Raw genomic sequence first — 23197 nt, 5'->3', positions numbered from 1 at the left:
CATTTTTAATTTATGTATAGATATAGGTCACAGAAGTAAATTTTTTTTTTTGTAAATTCAGTTTTAAGGAGTAATATATTATAAATTTGCTTCAAACAATATATTAAATATTAAAAGTGTTAAGGAATATTGCACTTTCACAACTGCAACTAAAGTGTTTAGAAAGCTAGCACCACTGGGTGAAAGATACATACAGCAATACCATGCTGTAAACATTGTTTTGAAAACATGCAATATGTTGTTCACATTTAACTCATATAATTATACGCCACTATATGAAGAATGTTTAATTGAAACAAGCAACAAATATTTACTTAGCATAAAGTTTATTCACATGTATAAAAAGTGTCTGTGATAACAAATCCGTTAAAACCAAAATATAATCAAACCTGTAGGAAAAATATGCATTCAAAAATGGGTTGCTTTTTCCAGATAATGAAAATGCTGACAAATTTGTACTGAATTGCCTTAAACTCTTAAGCTGTAGGGAAACATTTGTAAACGACAAAAAATGTTGAAGGAAACACACAATACAGAAGATTGAAGGCATCATTATATATCATATGTGTTCCAAAATGCTACACAGGCAGGATCTACAAAAGAATCTAGTTTTTAAAAAAATTACAGAAATTCTAGACACTCTTCTAGTAGTATAAATGTCACATACATTTCAAATCAAACTAGTAACTAATTTATTTCACATTCAGTTAGAACAAAAGAAAAATGAATAATATGAAATTAAGCTTTTAAACAGCACTAACAAACTTTTTCTTACTAAAAAATTCTCTTGCACATATAGGAAAAGTACACACATACATAACTTATCTGAGAAATAGGAAAAAATGATTAGAATTTTACAGGCAAATGGGAAACCAGACACAGAGGATGCTGTTGCTCTAGTTTTTAATTGTTCTGAGAATTATCACCCAGCTCTGTATAATCACTCAGAGGGCACGATATTAACAGATGCAAAACTTTGACACAGTCATAATTTGTGCTCTCTTTGATTTTTTTCATCTTGAAAAGAGAATATTCTGTGTAGAATTATCTAGCCTACTGAAGGCATAACCCAATTAATGTGTACTTGTCTTTTTCTAGGCTTATTCCCTTTTCATACCCATATTACATTCATTTCCTGATTGTGATAGAGGGGAAAACTGATATACCTAACTAGAAAGCTTTGTGTCAAAAATAGATTTAATGGTTAACACTAATAAGTTACCCAGGGAAGAAGCACAAACAAAACAAACTAATCAAACTAGAAAACCCACCACCAAAAGTATACAAGGAATAGAAAAGCGTGAATGGGACAGAAATATGTGTCAATAATTTTATATTGATATTTTCCTTTTAATTATTATAAGTATTTGATTATGGTTCTATCACATTCTTTTTTATATTTAAAGTATTATGAGCTCAACATTGGATGCTCTACAAATACCAGTTATTTCATAATCTTAATGATAAATTCTAGATTTGTTCAAGTCAGAGCAACAGTTTCACACTTAATGATGGCACATGACAAATCTAGGCTACTGCTGGGGTGACAGGGGTTGTCACAGGCTCTGAAGCTAGATTTGCAGTTAGATTCTTGTGAGTCAATGGGAGTAAACAAGTTCATGGAATATTTCAAATTGTGATTCAATAAAAGATATATCGTATCTTATATATATATTGGGTTTTTTTTTTGCAGTACGCGGGCCTCTCACTGTTGTGGCCTCTCCTGTTGCGGAGCACAGGCTCCGACCGCGCAGGCTCAGCGGCCATGGCTCACGGGCCCAGCCGCTCCGCGGCATGTGGGATCTTCCCGGACCGGGGCATGAACCCGTGTCCCCTGCATCGGCAGGCGGACTCTCAACCACTGCGCCACCAGGGAAGCCCCCGTATCTTATATTTTTATTCATCCTAAGAAACACATGTGTGAGAATACATATACAGATATGTAATATATGCACCTATATACATTTATGTATATATGACAAATGTTTATACATTTCTCATAAAACTTAAGAGTTGTCTCTATTTTATAATTTCATAATTTGAGACAGTGTAATTCTATAGATATGAGATGGGCCTAGAATAGTGTGCTTGTTCATTCTAAACCTAGCTCTCACCAACATGTTAGATTTTGGTCAAGCTATCCTTCTATGCCTCAGTGTGATTGCTAAAGTGAGTAGTTTGCCTCTGACCTTTTAAAGAGGATTAAAATAAGGGCAAAGTGCAAAGTTACATGAGGAAAAGTGCTTATGTAAGCCAAGATATGACAAATAGTAAAATTTTTATAGGTAACGTAGGTGGCTTTAAAAAGACTTCTTCCTAATTATATCTAAATGTTGCCAGATGATTTCTTTGTAACATGCAACCAAAGAGACTGAAAATATAAAAGGTAAAGTCTTTAGCAGTCTATAATGATTAAGATCTTTCTTTTATCTGCATTAAGATCATGCTGTCTTAAAAGAGAGACATACACTCAAACACACAGTATAATATGATTTATATTTTCTAAACATTTAATTTGGAAGGAATTATCAAATGCATGTGAGTCTTAATCTCACCTGTGTGAAAATATAAAACAAAATACAATTTTATAAATGGTCTTAAGTAGGAAAAAAGCAATGCCTGGCAAAAAACATAACAGAATTTTCTATTTCTCAGGAGTATGTTTTTTTTTTGAGCTCCTGCAAAGAGGAAACAAATTCACATATACGTACACACCCACTCAAATAAATTTGTGCACAAACATTCATTCCAGAAATTTATAGCTTATACTCTACTATGTTCTTAAGGGGAGACTGGTCATACATACAATTAGAAGAAAATACAAAATATAGGTCAAAATGATTACCTATGGTGTTCTGTGTCTAGACATTAAGAGATACAGGGGGTTGCTGGTAACTTTAATCAATATTATTTTGATAGCAGAAAAGTAAATTACTTCTTCCAGGTTCTCCAACTATCATTTATAAAATTCAACAAATTTTCCAGATTAATAGTTATAGTCAATACAGACAACGTAGCAATGAAAATGGGTGTGTCTACTCATCATTAATATGCACAACTTATCAAGTTGTCACTCCTAGATTTGAGGCCTGTATCTTTATTTGGTGGTGTAACAACCCTTGCAAATCTGTAACATTGCAACCCTGTTCCCTCTGAAGAACTAACTCTCTAGCAAGTATTTGTTTGGTTTTTTTTAAAGAAATCTATTGACCCCACTCTCCATAATAAAACATGACTGATAGCAAGAGTTCACAATAAGAACGTGCAAAATATGGTGAATGCTATGCAATAATTTAAAATAAAAAAACAAGTGATTATATAAAGGTCACCAATTTATATTTAAATGCCAAATTCTGTGAAGTATTTCCAACCAAAAAGAAATCCTAAAAAAAGAGTAGGTCAAATATTATGACTTGGGATAATCTAATAGTTAGAAATTCTTACCTTTTTAGTATTCAATACAAGAAATCTACAAACTTTTTCTGTACAGAGGATACAGATAGTTCCCCAGTTGTAGCTGTGACACCCATAACAGATTTTTTGAACCATTAAAAGGAACAAAAAAGTGCTCTCTTCTTAACTGCAAAGATACAAAGTTCCTTATCCAGCTGATTATGATCAAGTTTAGGTCCAGGATGCTAACAGATCTCCAGTGGCATAGTACACGTGCTTGTTCCTCCTTTACTCTCTGCAGTTTGTCATAAAGGGCTGAATCGACATGTCTTTTTGGTTCAGGGAAAACAAACCATTTAAATAATGTGAATGTCCTATATCACCAAGACAACAAGGTGGGCTTAGCGAGATGGGAGTGACATAGATTTTTTAAATACCCTAAACCCTTTTGCTGGCCCAGGATATGGTGGTGGTGGCGAAACATTCTGTTTTCTGGTCAGTGCCATTGCCTGTTCATAAGAAGGTAATCCTGTGTCCTCCACTGAAGGTGGCAATGGAGGCAAGACAGCCTCCTCAGGTCTTCTGAAAACGATGGAGGGAGTGTGTCTGCCCCTTCTTGCGTAGGTGGCTGAAGAACTAAACAGAGACAGCATTGAGGTCTAGGAAAGGCAGCATTTTTAGGTTAAGATGGCAATATTAAAAAATCCAACATTTTGATACAGCTGAACCCAATTTATTTTTATTGTTTTAATTTTTTGGCCGTGCTGTGTGGCTTGTGGGATCTCAGTTCCCCAACCAGGAACTGAACCCAGTCCATGGTAGTGAAAGCACTGAATCCTAACCACCAGACCACCAGGAAAGTCCCTGAACCTGACTTATTAATATAACAACAGTTTTATTTTACCCATAAACTCTGAAAGAACCTTGATATAATGGAAAGATCAAGAACTTTGAAGTCAGTCATGGGTAAGAAACAGGATGTTGTCATTTCATAGCTGTGTGACCAGAGGCAAGGTAACCTAACTCAGCTTTCCTCCTCTATAAAATGGGGATAACAATAGCTACCTCAACAGAGATGTTTTGTGTGGATTGAGAAAGATGTCTTACGTAAAGCATCTAAGCAATGTCTGGAACACTGTAACAAGGACTCAAAACACGTGAATTCCCTCTTTCTCCTGCTCCTGAATTAAAATTTTCTCAAAGTATGGTGTGAAACCAAATCCAGGCTTTGTTGAAAGGCAGCATAACTCCAAGCCTAGGAAATTGATGCCACAGAGATAATCACAACAGCGATGCCCGTCCCTCTGTCCTCTGTTCCCCACTGAATCCCTGCTGCCTGGGCCAACCCTCCTAAACAGGACTTCTATCATATCATTCTTCTCCGCAAAAGTCTAACCTGCAGCCTACTTTCTACTGAATCAAGTTCTAACTCCTGTGCCTCCTTTTCAAAGCCTCCCTTATTCTGGCCTCACTTTATTTTATAGCTCTCTGCTCTTGCCAAGGTAGCCTCTTCACTCTCCTCTGTATGTGCAATGAATTCTATGGTCTATCTCTGTGGTTTCACCTGCATTGTTCCCTTTCTCAGATGATTATCTTTTCCCCATTGATCTCCATTGACTTAAGTCCAACAATTACAAAAAAAATTTTTTTAATTAAAAAAAAAAAAAGGCCTAGTTCAATATGGCCACTGTTTTCACAAAACTCTGTCACCTACACCACCAGCCAATGAAATTTGAAATGCAACACAGGTCTGGTGTTTTGAAACTACATTTTCCCTTCTCACTTGTGAATTACAGATTAAAATTTAGACATTAGTAAATTGATCTGTTTAGACTGTGAGGTTGGCTGCCTATGAAGCATCTATGCCTAAATTAACCTCTTATAGTTATGACTAATAAGATAATTAAAATGTATAGGTAATCCCCAACCTCTAGTCAATATTTACAGTATTCTTCCCAATAAGAGACAGTTTAGCAGACCCAAAATACTGCAAACTTTTGCAAACTGAATCAATCAATTTGCCCCTTAGAATGCCTTTTCCTTTGGAGGTTATAATGAGATCTGGAACTGGACGGAAGGAGAGAGGAAAATTGCAGAGAGAAGAAAAGAAAAAAATCTGTGTAAATCTAGGAACTGGATAATCAGCCCTTCAATAGTTGAGAGGTGACTGATAGCCTCAGAAGTTTACTTAGAGGAGTCAACACAATTCCTCCTCTGTCAGAAACCTGGAATGTATTCATGGTAGGCTTGTCACTTGCCACATTCATTAGCTTGTGACGAAAAGTTCTACTTGTTTGTTTATAGGAAACAGGAGAGACAGATGTTTTATTTGAAGAAATGAATTTTTCCACGTTGACCTTCAAAATTTAAGTTACAGGAACAGTATAATTATATTAAAGTCATTAAGTGTTTCCACAGTGATTTCTTACAAGATTGAAATCAGAAAGTATGCACCAGGAACATCTCAAATAAGCTGACAGCATTATATTATGCCTGTTTTCCTCCATAAAATATAGGGACTAAGAAATGAAAAGATCTTGTTTCCCATTTCTTGGCATGTTTTTACAGAGGAATGAGACAAACTATTCTAACAATGATCTTATTTTTTACTCTTTTCTTTTTCAAATATTCCTCACCCTTCCCCCACTTCCAGACTTGCAAAATGTAGAAAGAGAACACATAACTCTGCTGCAAGAATTTCTTGGGACAATTGATGAACGGTACTTTACTAAGTATTTAAAAGTTAACCTTAACACAAGTGGATGTCTGGTTAACCTAGTTTGAAATGTCCCCTATAAAGGGTTTCTGTGAGAATCAAAGAGAGACAGTAGATGTAAAAATGACCTGTAAACAGTACAGCATTATACTGTACTAACATTAAGTATAACTAAACTTTTAAAATAAGAGATATGCAGGTTTTCAAAATGTTATAACAACATACATAGAAAATATGAATAATAATGCACCTCTTTATTCCTCGTGTCTTTGAATTCTGCTTCTAACCTCATGCAGGAAAGAAGCTAGAAGGTTTCAGAGAAAAAAGCCATAAGGTAAGAAGGTGTAGTGGTGCAGAAAAGTAGAAAAATGAAGAAAAACCGGAAAGAGGAGAGAAGACAATGTCGAGCATGAGGACACTGAACAATGGCTGTGCTCACAGACCTTGAGGGAAATTATTAAATGTGAGGGCATACAGAGACTTTTTGGGGAAAATACTATAAATGGGGTGGAAAAGAAGGAAAGATAAAAGGCAAGGAGAGTCTTTAAAGACATATTTTCCGATTTCTTCATTAACCTGTGAGTTTCCAGGTATGCTGCAGCTTGTGGAGAAGGACATATTGAATAAAATCTTAGTCAAAAGCCCTAGAAAACAGGAAGAACTTGCTCATTTCCTGTCTATTAAGTAAGGGAAACCTCTCAGCTCAAAACATAGTGGCTTAAGAAAAATTGCACAAAATTTTCCTTATCTTCTCTCACTTTTCAAAATTTTATAGGATTTACAGAAGTCTCAGACAATCTCCTTAGTCCCTGCCCATGATCACATTAATGCCTCAGGGAGTTGTTCAGGAATTCCAGCCTGGGGATAGAATTACACTATACTTTGCCCCTGTCCTCTGCCCCCTTTGCTGGCATGTCCTCCTCTGCACCCTTACTGTAGGCATCCTTTAAGACTCCGTCACTTGCCTTCTGTCCTTTCATCACACTCAGAGAACTTGCCTACTCTCATGGCTTCAGCTTTTATCCTCCAATGGATTTATCTTAATTCCATATCTGTTGCCCTAAACTCTTACCTTAACAATAAAGAAGAAGTTTTTATTATGGTAAAATACGTGTAACATAAAATTTGTCGTTACAACCATTTTCAAGTGTACAATTCAATGGTATTAATTATATTCACAATGTTGTACAACCATCACCACTATCTGTTTCCATAATCATTTTATCACCTGGTTACCATCATTAGCTTCTTCATAGAATTTGAAAGTGTAAAGAGGGATATATAAGCATTAATTTCGATAGCCTGTTTCGCATGTGGTACTTTTTGTTGAATAAGGTTAGTTCTTCACTTTCTCATCTCTACTTACAGATAAGATAATAACTTTTTATTCTAATAAGGATGTTGAGATTCTATTATGCAAACAATTATGGCCTTTATGAAGCTTTACTAATGTGCTGGAACTCAGTTAATAGTAATGTGCCAATGTTGGTTTGTTAGTTTTACAAAGGTACTATGGTAACATAAGATGTTAACAACGAGGGAGCTGCGTGAAGGACATAAGGGAACTCTCTGTGCTATCTTTGTAACTTCCCTGTGTATCTAAAATTATTCCAAAATCAAAAGTGTATTTTAAAAAAAAGGCAGCCATTTTTTTTAGCCATTTAAAAATGACAGTATAGAACATATAATAGTAAATTAAATATTTTTATTTGGTACTTACCCTGGATGTCGTTGCCTGTTACACTTAGTGATACAAAGATAGTAACCAAGTAATCCAAAAATAACCAAAAATATTCCAGCAGCAATTAGTCCAGTCAGAAGGCCCATAACATCGATTTTCTCTCTGTTAGCATCTTAAGATAAATCATTAAAATAACATGAATATAACAACTGAAAAGCACCACCTATGATTTCAATAAATTCAACACTGGGTGTAAGCATGTTATTAGGCATCTAATAATTAATATTGATTACTTTTAAAAGTCTGTGCTAGAAACATGACCAGAAAAAATTTAGATACACTTCCTAAAAGCCCTAGCTCTGACTTCATTTATTTTTAATTTTTTTAAGTTTTTGACCACACTGTGCGGCACGCAGGATCCCCAACCAGGGATCAAACATGCGTCATCTGCACTGGAAGCGTGGAGTCTTAACCACCGGACCGCCAGGGAAGTCCTTAGCTTCATTTATTTTAAATGTTATATTAAATGGATGAAAGTCAACACTAAGTGGGATAAACATGTTCTTTGTTCAACTATACACATTTCGGTATTAACTACTAAGATAAATGTAGTAAGCAATTCTGGTGTAGCTATGTAATACAGTCTCCCTATAGCTGGGGCCCTACCTAGGGGGAATGAAAAAAGAGCTGTCAAACACAAACAAAACAAAACAAAACAAACCTGACTAAAAAGCAGCTAGAGATGATAAATGTAGATAAAATAAAGGATCTCCCCTCTCTAGGAGTTACTTAATTCTACCTAACAATCCTAATTTACCTAGTAGAGTAAGTATTCCATTTACTTGTAATGGTAAAAAAGAAAAAAAAATTAAAAGTTTACTATTTGAAACTAATAGAGTCCTACTTTTATTCTGTGCAAGTCTTGACTTAGCTGGACTGTTTAAAATAGCATTAAGCCTATTATCTCATTTCCCTACTATCTCACCAAACTTGATTTTCAGTGTGTAAATAGATGAATGTGGCCTTCTCTGTCTTAGATAGCCCAGTGTATAACTGAGAAATCTTCCTTGGCTTTACAAGGTATGTATGTTGTGCAACAACCAAACTCAAACAATGAAACTAAAAATGTACTATGATAGAGGGTGGGAAAAAACATGAAAATTGATCAATTCTTGCCTTACCTGATTCTGTGGTTGGTCCTTTAATTGAATATTCTTGCCAAAATGCCATCTAAGAGAAAGGTAAAATTTCCAAGTTTATTTAATTTCTTTATTGTCATTTCATTTGGTCTCAATGACCTAGACTAGGGGTGGTAAACGCTTGGCATGTGCCACAGGTAGGATACTAGTTCATTCATGCTGGAGGGCGTGACTCACTCTAATAAAGTACTGCCATCCACCACTGTTTCTTCCAACTCTGGAATTGGTCAGGGGATTATTGCCAGTGCTAGCTCTCTACTACTGTGCGCTGATAGTCTCCCTCCACCTGCCCAGAGCCCTCGCTCAGGCATCAGGGGACACTATTGCATTAGAGAGTCGATCAAAGTAGCAGAGGTGGAACTTGAAGCAGGGGACTCATTATCATGTTTGAAAAGGAGTCTGATTTTTTTCTACATTAGGTGAGCCCTCAGTCTCCTAGGAAATTTTATTGAAAGTTATTTATTGATTTGGAAAGACATCCCTGAGACTGTTTAAGTTCAGTGTTACTTGAGAGAATGGAAGCCATTTTTAGGGAACTGTGATAAAATTAGAAAACGGGTTTGTGAAAAACAAGAGAATTTCAACAGGCACAACTACAACGCAGAGTAGACTTTCTTTCCCTTCTCTAATAGATGCAGCAGATAATAGCAGGGAATGGAATCTGGGCACAGTTTTGGAAGAAAAAAGAACTAAGTTTCAATAACACCTGCATTTAAAGGATACCTAGAGAGGTTCTTATTGACCAAAGAGTAAAATGGGATTCTTGAGGAAGGGGAAAAGGAGCTGGGGTTATTTAATCTACAAAAGTGAAAAATCTGGGTCACTTGTCATTCTTAAAGAATATGCCAGATTATAACAGGGACAGTGCTGGCTGTTTGTTTTGTACCTTTTCAGGATTAACAGATAGGATTTAATTGTATTTTAAGGGAGAACTTCTAAAGGTTTATTGCCAAGCAATAAAATCCTGAATGCAGGGACAATATATCTTATCTTCAGTCTCTAGCAGAGCACTTGGCACATAGTAGGTCGTCAATAAGTACTTGAAATATAAATACAGTAATCAAAAATGGTAAGTCCTAATAGAAAAAATTGCTCTGAGTCTTGAATGACTGAAGCCTGAGTCAGAGAACTAACTAAAATAATATCCTGAAGTTTAATTCACTCTGCTTCATTATTGTCTTTGAATATCATAATGTTAAACACAGAAAATCACGACATAATTGATAATTTGATAATTACTATAAGCCCAGTTAAGTATAAAGCCAAGTCTAAATGGGCTAATTACAATATAAGAAAGTAGAAAGAGATAACAGGTATACAATCTGAATTTTATTTAAGGCACATAATCTCTACTGACTGAGAGTGCCACTTCCTTAAGTACAATTTAATAGATGTCTAGCCAATTAACATATCAACCAAATTACCGTTTTATCTTCATCCACAAAAATTTCTCTGGCTTCCTCATAATTACAAAGTTCTTCTCTGCATTCTCTTTCTAGGTCACTGGAAGTGAAGAGCTCCAAATCAAATCTATTATATAGGAGGTGTCTATGTATGAACAAGTTTGCGTCTTCTTTTGATGTAAAGACTAGCAAAAAAATAGAAAGATTTCAAACACCGATAAAAAATAAGGCAGAAAATTCCTGTTTTAATTACGGTAAAAGCATATAGTTCTTTTGATCTGGTTAAATTATACCAAACTTTCTTGTGTGGTTTTAAAATCTGACAAAAAGAAATATCATCAGTAAAAATAATTCCTGCTAAATATGAAGTACAGATACTAACAAAATTCCAGAACATACTTGAGTAGATTATGTCCGAAATTATCAGCATAAATAAAAATTATTTGAGTATCACTTTTTCCTCTAGACAATTATTTTTCCAATAAATGGCAGGCCAGACTATTCTATTTCTAAAGTGTTGGTTTCCTATTATCTTGACTGAGAAAAATTAGTCTGGTGTAATGGACAGAGTACTGGACTAAGAGTTAGAAGACAGACTCTTCTTTTTGATTTGGCTTAGCTATCAGTTATATCCTGGGATAAGTCACTTATATCTCTGGGTTGCCATTTCCTGAAACACTTTTTTTTTTTTTTTTGGCTGCACTGTGTGGCATGCAGGATCTTAATTCCCTGACCAGGGATCGAACCCATGCCCCCTGCACTGGGAGTATGGAGTCTTAACCACTGGACCTCCAGGGAAGTCCCTGGGTTGCCATTTCCTCATTTGGAAAATGGGAATATGAACTAAACAATAACTAAGATCTCTTTATGTTTTAAAATTATAAATTCATACATTTATATTAAAATTGTTCTATCAGGTTTATACCAAAAATTTTTAAACTTCTAAGCTAATAAAATCATAAGTTAATTATAAGATTAATTAAAAACCATTCAGTCCCTCCCAAAGGAGTAGCTCCCTCCACTCAGCCCCTAAACGTGTGTCTACAAAGTTTTATAAGACTCCGTCTACGTGTGCATGTAGGGAAGGTAAATGGTAAACACCATAGCTAAGCACAGGTTGACACAAAACCAAAATACCCTACCAAGGCAGTATTTTCAAAACCTGAAAACTTCAAACTCGTTCTGGTGTCACACAAAGCTGAAGTGATCTTGCTCCAGATCATATTACTGAGACTGGAATTCAGAAACTCTCTGAGAACTACCCCAACTGCTTATAAGAATTTAAAAGTCTTGGTATTTCTCACTGCTAACCATTACTAAAGGAAGAATATATTAAAGTGGGCAACTGAAAGATGGATCAAGACTGACGACAGGGACTTCCCTGGTGGCGCAGTGGTTAAGAATCCGCCTGCCAATTCAGGGGACATGGATTTGATCCCTGGTCTGGGAAGATCCCACGTGCCACAGTGCAACTAAGCCTGTGCCACAACTACAGAGCCTGTGTTCTAGAGCCCACGAACCAAAACTACTGAAGCCCACACGTCTAGAGCCCAGGCTGTGCAACAAGAGAAACCACTGCAATGAGAATCCTGCACACCACAATGAAGAGTAGCCCCCGCTCACCACAACTAGAGAAAGCCCGCGTGCAGCCAAAAATAAGACCTAATGCAGCCAAAAAAAAAAGACTGACGACAGTGCATGGTCTGGAAGACTAATACTAATTTGAGAGTGACCTCAGGTTGGCCATTTATTCTTAGCCTTTGAGAACAGTCACACCTTGGCCAAGATATTTTCCTTACTAATCAATCACTTTTCCAAGCAGGTCTGAATCTTAACAGAGCTGGATTTGTCCGATACAGTAGCCACTAGCCACATATGGCTATTGACCACTTGAAATGTGGCTAGTGTGAATTGAGATGTGCTGTAAGTGTAAATACACAGGGGACTTCAAAGACATGGTTTAAAAAAATATGAAATATCTCAATGCCTTCTATTGCTTATATTTGGAAATACTGGGTTAAATATTTTGGATATATTAGGTTAAATTAACTACATTATTAAAATTAATTTCTTTTTTTTTTTTTACTTTTTAAAATATGGCTCTAGATAATTTCTTATGTGGTTCGTATTTTATTTCTATTGGCCAGTGCTATTCTAGTGTATTCATTTCTATGTTAGAAATAACACATATGAGCTATTTGAACCAAGGGGGAAGCCAGAATGGGATCACTGGTGATAGATGTTTTGAGAAATATTCTAAAGGGTAGACCAGTGTGATAAAATATTTTTGTTCTTTCTTCTTCTTTGTCTCCTTGTAGATTTTACACTACCACCTAATGGAGACAGAATGAAAAATTTTCCAAGTCTCCATCATCTCTCATTGGGATTCTTGCAATGGTCCTCTAAGGCAGGGGTCCCCAACTCCCGGGCCATGGACCACTATCAGTCTGAGGCCTCTCAGGATCCGGGCGGCACAGCAGGAGGTGAGCAGCGAGCCAGCGAGCGAAGCTTCACCTGCCGCTCCGCTCCCCATCACTGGCATTACTGCCTGAGCCATCCACCGCAACATCCGTGGAAAAATTGTCTTCCAAGAAACCGGTCGCTGGTGCCAAAAAGGTTGGGGACCGGGCTTCCCTGGTGGCGCAGTGGTTGAGAGTCTGCCTGCCAATGCAGGGGACACGGGTTCGTGCCCCAGTCCGGGAAGATCCCACACGCCACGGAGCGGCTGGACCTGTGAGCCATTGTTGCTGAGCCTGCGCGTCCGGAGCCTGTGCTCCACAACGGGAGCGGCCACAACAGTGAGAGGCCCGCGTACCGCAAAAAAAAAAAAAAAAAAAAGGTTGGGGACTGCTGCTCTAAGGGCTCTCCTTGTCCCCTACAGCTACACTGGTTTCCAATGTGCCTGGTTCTCTCCTGCCTTTGAACTTGCTGTTTCCTCTAAATAGAACTTTCTTCTTTCACTCTGCTCTCTCACTTCCTTCAGGATTTTGTTCAATGTTACCTTGAACCCCATCCCCACTCACCCACCTCTGGCAATCCCCATCTCCTACTATATTTTGTTTTTCTTCATAGCACTTATCACCATCTGGTGTTCTGTATGCTTTACTTACTTGTTACCACTCTGTTCCCCTAGCTAGAAGGAAAGTTCCATTAAAGCAAGGGATGTTGACACATAGAGATGCCAAAAAAATTACTTATAAAAATAAATGAATGAACTTGACTTTCCTGTAGTGGGAAGGAACTCTTGGACCTAAATTCTACCAGTTGAAGCAATTCAGAGGTATAGTCCGTTACTCAGCTTGGCATAGGTTTAAAATATTAAACCAGTAATGAAGTAACTCTGAGCCTGCCTAACTTAGCTATATTGTACTTACTACATGAAATCTAATTTCAGAATGGAGAATTAGAATCTGCCTCTGTATTGCTACTTCTCAGGTATGCCCAGATCTTTACATTTTATTGGCTAGAAAAGCAGTGCCAAATTTCTCATTGTCGGTCTCCTATTCAAGTCAGTTTTCTGAGTTATAAAATGCCCCTGCCCTCCAAATGGGACTTTCAACTTAAAACGAAAATAAAAAAGCAAGTCATAAATATTTTTATTGTTCCTGAAATGATATTTATGCCAACGAAAGTCTTCACTGATGTATAAAACATGCCCTCCAGGAGGGGCTGCTGTTTACCACTTCCCTGAGTGTGAAAGTTCTGATTCAGTCCATGGTTGACCTTACACTTTCAGTGCCTTATCAAACATCTTCCTGCCTCCCTTATGATCTTAGGAGAAATACTGTCCTTTGTTATTTGGGTTCTAAGTAGCCCTGGATTTGCTTTTAATTGAAAGAGGCAAACTTCCTTGCCCCTGGAGCATCCTGAACTTCCAGCGAGAGTTCCTATTTTCCCTCTGGCCGTTGCTGGAGGATGCACTGGCCTTTGCACCTTTTATCTGCCTCAGATTGTCTTTCCATCTCTGTCTCCTGTCTTAGACCATCCTAGGAAGTTGCCTGTGCATTCCCCTATTTTAAGTCCACCAACTGAGATATTCCATTTTCCTCCTCTCTCCTGTCTCCCCATGCTTTCTAAATAAATTCTTTTTAGGTCATTTCAACCCCACCTTTGGGCTTTATCAGAATGCAGCTGAAGGTCCTTTATTTTCCTAATTACTTTTCATATCTACATTTATTATATCTCATTTGCAGATAGAGAGCACTGGCTTCTGTGCCACACAACTCTCCGGAGACAGAGTTACTGCTAACTCACTCTTTCCTCTGCTCTTGAAACTCTCTGTTTTAACTTCTGTCATAGAGTTTATGGAGATTATCGGTTTACACCCTGCCTCTCCCACTAGATGAAGTAGTCCTCCCGGTCAGGATTACAATCTTTCATTTCTACATCTCCAGTGCCTAGCAGAGGGCTCGGCACATAGTATATGTTAATAAAGAGGTTATTACTGAACAAATCAGCTTTTTAAATATACAGGATTCTTCATTTACATTTCCCACAGCTATCTCCAGCCTTCTGCACTCAAGTATGATCTCTAAATTCCTTCCATAGTTTGTGATGTCCTTGAGACTGTCTTTTATGCTGTATCGTGTGAATGAATGAATACACTCCCAAGCATTCTGGAGATCAGCATCTGGTCCTGCTGAGCATGGATCATCCACCTTATGTATGAGTGGACTTACATATATGGTGAAACTTGGGAGGCACCAAGAAGGATTTCCTTCCAAATCTCCCCCATCCCACTGGCTAGCCTATCCAATTGCCTAGAATTCTGCTGTCAGTGTTTGATTCCTTCAGGTTAAGATACTGCCCTATCTTAACACACACACACACACACACACACACACACACACACACACACACCCTCCTAGAAGGTTTGAGACACTAAGCTGTATTAATCATTAATAAGTCATCCAGGAGTATTAGTGTCACAGATCCTTCCCAAAAGAAAACAAGAGTAGGATCTGATGAAAATGAATAAGGGACAGAAATGTGTGGAGAGGTAGATTCAAAGCACTGGTACTGGGTAGGGAAGCACAATGACTACGCAGGGAGAAATGAAAGCCATTTTTTTTTCTTTTCTGTTTTTTCTGGTTAGGCTTTCAAAATATGGGCAGGAATCAGTCTAAGACCTGCAGTCCACAAGGTATGGAATTCTAGGTTAGCAAGCCCCAAACCTAATCTTCTCATACCTTCTGACTTTACCCAGATAACCAGGCATTTAAAAGTTAAAAAGGACCTCAGAGATCATTCCACTCCCCATCCCCCATCATTTTACAAGCTGAAAGGGGTTAAGTAACTTGCCCAGAGTCTCCTAACACATCCGGACTAGATCCTGGTCTCCCTGTCCATCTTTCCAGGAAGAACTGGAAGAATTATGCTCATTATAATTACCACATAGCTTCATCTAGAAAAATGGCACTCACTGATTTTCAGAAGTTGAAATAGGTTTTCCATTCAGTTAACCACCAACCTGGTCTTAAATATATACTTAGCAAAAGTAACTCACAGAAATGAATGTGTATAAATTGCACTTAACATAACAAACCACAACATTACCAAATAAACCACAAATTAAAGGACATTTTAGTGCTTCTATGATTGATGGGGGCATGTAGTTTCAAAGACTGCACTTTCTGGTTTGAGCTCTGTAATCCGAGTCGGGTTTCCAGGAGGGTTTTCCTGGAGCCGGAAGCCAGGCTTACCTTCTGCCGCATGCCTCGACTCCTCCGGACTTCTTGTGCGATGAGGGAACGCGAAGGTAAGTATGCGCAGTTGGCTGAGTAGCACCAGGAGTGTAAACATAGTCTGGCAACTGTAAAACAAACCGAAACAAACAAAATAACCAACAAAAACCACGTCAAAAAAGGCCCCGGCTCAGCACTTTGAGTTCCTGTGGGAACTGAATCACCTACCTGTTGTGCTCAAAGCCACCGCGCGACTGCGCCCCGCGCGCGGTTTCGGTCGCCGGCGTCCGACCCGCGCCCGGAAAGCAGCCCCGAGAGCGTGCCCGGGGACAAATGCCGCCTCCGCCCTACCCCTCGCCTCCCCACCCCACCCTCCGGACTCTGCAGACGGCAGAGCGGACACCTATCGCCGCGGCCGCCCTCTGCTTTCCGTTGGAATCGAGCCCGGTCCGCCGAGGTGGCGCCCTCCGAGTCGCCCATTCCCCGTCGGGGCCGAGCCGCCGGGCCCCGCACCTGCAACTCCGGGCGCATGTTCCAGCAGCTCCCAGGCCGGAGCCTCGTGCTTGGGTAGTCCCTGCGGCCGCCAAACCCTCCGTCTCGGCGCCCCCAAAACCCTCGCCTTGCTCTCCGCAGGGCCGGACTGGCCCGCACGCTCGAGGAAGCGCCTGGGGTCCGCGGAGCGCCGCCCTGGCCGGCACGGGGACGCGCGGCGCAGGCCCAGCCTTGATCCCGGGAGGCCGCGGAGCTGTGGGAAAAGGAGGAAGCAGCTCCTTGGGAGTACCTGGCCGCGCTCCTCCTCCCGGGGGCCGGCTCACCTGCGGCGGGCGGGTAGGTGGCCGGCGTCTCCGGGGAGCCGTCCCTCGCTGTAGCTGTCGCCGTCGCCGCCGCCACTTCTGCCCTGAGCTCTGGGCTAGCCCGGCCGCCCGCAGCCAGTTCTGGCCCCGCCTTGGCGCGCGGGGGGCAGGTTTGGGACTGGTTTCTAGATCCCGCGTCCTCCGCCGACTCAGGGGAGCGTGTTCGACTCCCAGTAGCTAAGCAGAACGCCCCCCCGGAGCGTCCGGGGCTTTTCGCTTTGGGTTCCACTAGGCTAGGGGCTCTGTCTTGAGACCTTAAGTCTCAAAGGGTGGTCCGCGAAGGAGAGCAAAACATTCATCGGAGAAGTACTATGAACTGGGAAGTGACCTTAAAAATTAATCGATTACGTTGGTTCTCAAATCGTGGTCCCCTAGGTCTGGGTCATCTCCAAGATCCTTTCAAGGGGTCTCCGAGGTCAAAATGATTTCTTTTATGGTACAAAGACATGATTTGCCTTTTTCACTCTCATTGTCTCATGAATATACAGCGGAAATTTCCAGAGGCTCTTTGACGTGTAATGATGTCATCACTCAGCTAACAGGGCGCCTGCATATGTATTGTGCTTTGCAGTATTTTCTATGGTAGTAGGTTTAAGTATCAATATGTACATTTTTATAGAGATTCAAAGAGATTAATAAAATTTGCTTGTTCTTAGTGCTTTCTGTACTGTTATTCGCTATCTTTCGTCATACCTGGCAGGATAGCTATAACATCATTTTTTCAAACAAGTAGTCATCTGAAATCTTGAGCTTTTCTTTGAGCCTAGGCAGGAAGACAACAAAAACTAAGTACACTTTGTTGTCTTGATTTGAAATAATATTTTGAAAACTTCTCAGTTTAACAGGTAATATGATAAATACCATTAGATAGAATTCACATAAGTAAAAGCTCTTTGGGGTCCACCACCTATAATGACTTATAGCATTTGGCAGTATGAACACAAACTTCAGCCACTATGGAGCTGCAAGATATTTTGAGATTAGGTAGCAAAGAGAGACTAGTCAGTAACGACATTGTTCAAGATTGTCATTTTCTTCTGTTATTTATTTGCTGTATTCATCTTCTTATTTTGTATCATTTGCTTTTTTAAAGTCACAGTATTCTTATGCTTTTCTCCCAAAACATTTTGAATGCTTTTATTCTGGCCATCTGTAGAATTGGGCCGGATATTATGAATCTCATTTTACAAAGGATACTGAAGCATGAAGAAGTAAAGGATCTTGGAGAGTCATTGGTCAAGTAGTAGCCCAGCTCTTGACTCTTTCCAGTGCTTTTTTGAGTTATTACCAAGCCGTGGAGGGCAGGAGGTAAAGAATTATTTAATTTCAAAAGAAAGAAAAAAAATCAGAGCAATGAGATTAATGGACTTGGATTAGTATGGTAATGCATCTCTGAGTTTGAGCACATACCCACCCACTTACCTGTGTGAACTCAAGAATGAAATGGAAACTCACTCTATTGTGTGGGCATGAGGATTGACTCAAAGACTGTGACAGGAAATGTTAAGATTGCAGCCATGAAGCTCAGCAATGTTAAGGGCACATCCACATCCTTAAAGGCACAGCGTTAACTGTGTCATCAGACTACGTAGAACAGAAGATGCTACTTTACTGAACTTATGTTTCTGTGACATTTTAGCCTTGACATCTCAACATTGGTTGTTTGGTGTTTTACTTTATCCCCGTAAAATCAGTAGGTGGAAAATGAAAGACTCCTACTGTTCAAGGCTGATTCTATGTCTCTATGCAAGTATTTTCAGATTCAACAAATAGGCAGAGGGGTTAAATATTTTATTTTAATCATTTGCTTAAATCCCTCTAAAGGAACTTTTGGCTAGAGCTCACATTTAATTCTATCATTTAAGAACAATGATTGTTAATAACAAAATAAAATAAAAAACAGTGTGAGAGGTTATCTGGTTTCCTGGTCACCTGATTTTATGTCATGCTGTGGTTAGTAACGAGAACTACATGTCATGTTAAAAAAAATAGTAATCCTTAGAGTCCTTACAGGGCACATAGGAGCCTGAATCAGTGTGGTTCTGAGCTGCCCTCTGGGGCCTGTGACAAGGACCTATGTCATAGCTGGTCACAAAACTCTCACTCTTTGTTCAGACCTTGGCATTTTTACAGCTATGATTAGTTCTTTCACTCATTGGACTCATTTTATCATCATAATCTTACTCTCTGATTGCCACACAATTTTTTTTTTGGCCTCTTTTTTGTAAACCCAAGCTCAGGTAATAATGTGCTAAGTAAACAGTTGTTGTTGTTTTTCATACACAAGTTTATTGGGCATCAATTGCAAAACCATACTTTCATGCACAATGTCTGAAAAGAGAGTTTAGACAAATCATGTATTTTTAGCTACACAGCTGACAGTGTTTAAGAATCATTCAGGGACTTCCCTGGTGGTCCAGTGGTTAAGACTCTACACTCCAAATGCAGGGAGCCCGAGTTCGATCCCTGGTCGGGGAACTAGATCCTGCACGCCGAAACTAAGAGCCCGTGTGCCACAACCAAGACCCAGTACGGCCAAATATATAAATAAATATTTTTTAAAAAGAGAATCATTCATTTATTCTGCATCAAAGAAGGGTAATAACGGAGTGCTGATGCTGCTGGTACTGATTAAAGATATACATTATATGGAAGACCTGTTAGGAAATCTACAACCTAGGATCCTATTTATCCTTCTTTGGTGAAGGATTCTCCTTTGTTATTTTATGTACCACCCTGGTTTGAAGCTCTCAAAATGAGAGTTCTCAATGACTGAGTTTTGACATATAAAATGTGGTTTTAAAGCACTGTTTATTTTACTTGTGTACACTAATGGCTTTAGTAGAGTTTATGGGTCTCTTTTACCCACCCTCAACACTGCCACTCTGACAGCAACTTGAGAGCCAGGAACAAAGTTCACCAATTTTCGTACCTTGTCGGGCACATGGCAGGATTTCCTGACCGCTAAGTGAATGAAAGAAGGAATAAGTTCTAGTCCTAAGTCTGCTTCTCTCTAGCTTTGAACAAATCACTTCTCATCACTCTCTCTGCCTCTTCTGAGACATTGAGGGTGTGGTGTGAATGAACTCTAAGACTCCTTCTTGGGACTTCCCTGGTGGTCCAGTGGTTAAGAGTCCGTCTTCCAATGCAGGGGATGCGGGTTCAATCCCTGGTCGGGGAACTAGGATCCCACATGCTGCAGAGCAACTAAGCCTGTGCGCTGCAAGGAAAGATCCCGCATGCCCTGCATGCGCAACGCAGCCAAAAGTAAATAAATATTAAAAAAAAAAAAAAGAAAGTAAGACTCCTTCTTATGCTAAAATTGTATGGGTCTTTGACCATTCTTAATCATGAAAGTATAAAGAGGGCTCTATTTAAGTAATTTTCTAATTTATTCTTTCCTGTCTGGATAGTTTTGGATTATTTGCTTTATATAATTTATGTTATTTCAAATGAAGTCATTATATCAAAATATAAAATTTGGAATTTATATACACAAATTACCTATTTTATTATTTGTTCACCCTTAATTGTACAAAATGGGAAGTTAATATAATTTTCTATGTGGCAAAAGAGATAGTAAAACATTTTAAAATTTACTTTCTTTGGCTTCTCTGATAACTTGATTTACACTTTTCATTCTTGTGTTATCAGGAAACATTGCTGCAGAATCGTTTTCCTATTATTGGGACTCCTATTTTATTTCTTTCCAACTTTGCTTTTTCTTGGATTTATATTGAATTTATATCTATTTTTTTGGTATTTCTACTACCATTTTCCCTGTTTTGGCTCTCCAACTGCCTCAATATTTTTTTCATTTTCTCTTGTATCCTCAGAATTTAGAATTTTAAAATATGGGGCACATTGATCTGTCTTTCTTCTCTAAGGAGAATAATGTTTTCTCTTTCTTTTGAGATACACGTTGTGCCTACCATGAGATTATCTGTATAGTGTTGGACACAATATACATTGGATGAATTAAATTATTTCGAATTTATTGAGCTTCCCTGGTGGCGCAGTGGTTAAGAATCCACCTGCCAATGCAGAGGACACAGGTTCGAACCCTGGGTCAGGAAGATCCCACATGCCGCGGAGAAACTAAGCCCGTGTGCCACAACTACTGAGCCTGCGCTCTAGAGCCCACAAACCATAACTACTTAAGCCCATGTGCCACAACTACTGAAGCCCGCGTGCCTAGAGCCCGTGCTCTGCAATAAGAGAAGCCACTGCAATGAGAAGCCTGCGCACCACAAAACGAAGAGTAGCCCCTGTTCACCACAACTAGAGAAAGCCCACACACAGAAACGAAGACGCAATGTAGCCAAAGATAGAGAAAGAAAGAAAGAAAGAAAGAAAAAGAAAGAAAGAAAGAAAGAATTTATTCGTTTTCAACAAACAAATTAACAAACAAACAGAAACCTAGGCTCATAGATACAGGGAACAGATTGGTGGTTGCCAGAGGTAGCGGGTAGGGAGTAGGTGAAATGGGTGAAGGGGGTCAAAAGGTGCAAACTTCCAGTTCTAAAATAAATAAGTCATGGGGATGTAACGTACAGTATGGTGACTATAGTTAATAATACTGTATTGCAAATTTGAAAATTGCTGAGTAGATCTTAAAAGTCTTCATCATAAGGAAAAAAATTTTCCTGTAAATATGTATGGCGATGGATGTTAGCTAGACTTATAATGGTAATCATTTCACAACAGTATATACAAATATTGAATCATTATGTTGTATACCTGAAACTAATTGTTGTATGTCAATTATATTTCAATTTAAAAAATTAAAAAATAATTTATTAGTTTTTATTGCCATATTTTTTAAAATAAATTTTATTTATTTATTTTTGGCTGGGTTGCGTCTTCGTTGCTGTGCGTGGGCTTTCTCTAGTTGCAACGAGCAGGGGCTACTCTTCGTTGTGGTGCTCGGGCTTCTCATGGTGGTGGCTTCTCTTGTTGCAGAGCATAGGCTTCAGGCACGTGGGCTTCAGTAGTTGCGGTACGCGGGCTCTAGAGCGCAGGCTCACCAGTTGTGGCACATGGGCTTAGTTTCTCTGTGGCATGTGGGATCTCCCTGGACCAGGGCTTGAACCCATGTCCCATGCAGATTCTTAACCACTGTGCCACCAGGGAAGCTCTCCATATGTTTTTATTGCTCTGTTCTATTTTTTTTTTTTTTTTTTTGCTGTACGCGGGCCTCTCACTGTTGTGGCCTCTCCTGTTGCGGAGCACAGGCTCCAGACGCACAGGCTCAGCGGCCATGGCTCACGGGCCCAGCCGCTCCGCGGCATGTGGGATCTTCCCGGACCGGGGCACGAACCCGTGTCCCCTGCATCGGCAGGTGGACTCTCAATCACTGCGCCACCAGGGAAGCCCTGTTCTATTCTATTTTTGTTTATATGTTCCCTTGTTCCCGTTTCCCAATCCTATTTTTTTCTTTTTCCTTTTATTCCCTCTTATTTCTTCTAAGTTGCTATTTTGGAAAATTTTGTTTTTTCTCATGATTTTCAACTCTGTCTTCTTTCCCTCTCTAAGGAATTTCTGTTATTTTCTTAGGTTGAACTACATGAAATTGCCATTGTTGTAAGTTAAAAAAATGCTTGACTATCAGCAATTTCATGTGGTTCAAGCTAATAGTTTTCCTCAGTGCTTAGCACAGTGCTTGGCAGATGCTCAATTACTATTTGTTGAATGAATTCATAAATGAATTCTTTTCACTGGTTTCTCTGAGGGCCTGGATAACGTTAAGCAGAGAACTCTTTACCAGTTGTGGACTCAGAAATTTTTAATCATCAATAATCTTACTGATTTGCTCATTACCTGGTCTTATTAGTTCTTTTCATTAATGTTCTCAAGGTAAACCTGAGGATATGCTTATGCTCAAGAATGTGGTTACCCACATCAGTGTTATTATATACATATTGGCATGAATGTTAGTAAACGTAAATTTCTGGAGCATGTGTCTTTTTGTGAACTTTTGTGGACATCTATATGATTAGCATCTCAAAAAGCTGAAATCTGTTAAAAGAGAAGTAGCAGAAATAGAAAGGAAGGTTAGATTTCTTAAAATACTATTTCAGCCTCATTAGCAGTAACATGAAATATCTGTTATTCCCAAAACATTCACCTCTGATATTCTGCTACCCTCAATGAGCCTTTGAGAATTTATGCACACTGAAAGAACAGCTGAGCCTTGAAGAGGAGACATTAAATGAGGAAATTTTTAGGTTTCCTGAGTTGCTGATGACTAGAATTGCTGACCCTGTT

At 39.1% G+C, this 23197-nt stretch overlaps 1 protein-coding gene across 1 annotated transcript; it reads right to left on the bottom strand.

Annotated features, from left to right (window-relative positions):
* Window positions 1–315: 315 nt before the first annotated feature.
* PRRG4 (proline rich and Gla domain 4) lies at window positions 316–16961 on the bottom strand. Its single transcript, XM_082844016.1, has 6 exons — window positions 16858–16961; window positions 16095–16204; window positions 10414–10577; window positions 8972–9020; window positions 7830–7962; window positions 316–4029 (listed from the first exon to the last, which is right to left on the bottom strand). Exons 2-6 carry the CDS (start codon window positions 16192–16194, stop codon window positions 3795–3797), a joined length of 681 nt encoding a protein of 226 aa, XP_082700142.1. The 5' UTR covers window positions 16195–16204; window positions 16858–16961; the 3' UTR covers window positions 316–3794.
* Window positions 16962–23197: the final 6236 nt, after the last annotated feature.

The sequence above is a fragment of the Leucopleurus acutus genome (assembly GCF_964270905.1).
Source record: "Leucopleurus acutus genome assembly, chromosome: 8".
Classification (NCBI taxonomy): domain Eukaryota; kingdom Metazoa; phylum Chordata; class Mammalia; order Artiodactyla; family Delphinidae; genus Leucopleurus; species Leucopleurus acutus.
The sequence above is the reverse complement of the archived record's forward strand: the minus strand, read 5'-3'. Positions and strand labels throughout refer to the sequence as shown.

Bases quoted from the DNA above. Each gene is read 5' to 3' on its own strand.
- PRRG4 (XM_082844016.1), bottom strand. From the start codon at position 16,194: ATGTTTACACTCCTGGTGCTACTCAGCCAACTGCGCATACTTACCTTC. The intron at 9,021-10,413 runs GTAATTTGGTTG...CCTTTCTCTTAG, and splicing joins TTGTGGATGAAGATAAAACG to ATGGCATTTTGGCAAGAATA. The intron at 7,963-8,971 runs GTAAGGCAAGAA...ATTTATCTTAAG, and splicing joins AGGACCAACCACAGAATCAG to ATGCTAACAGAGAGAAAATC.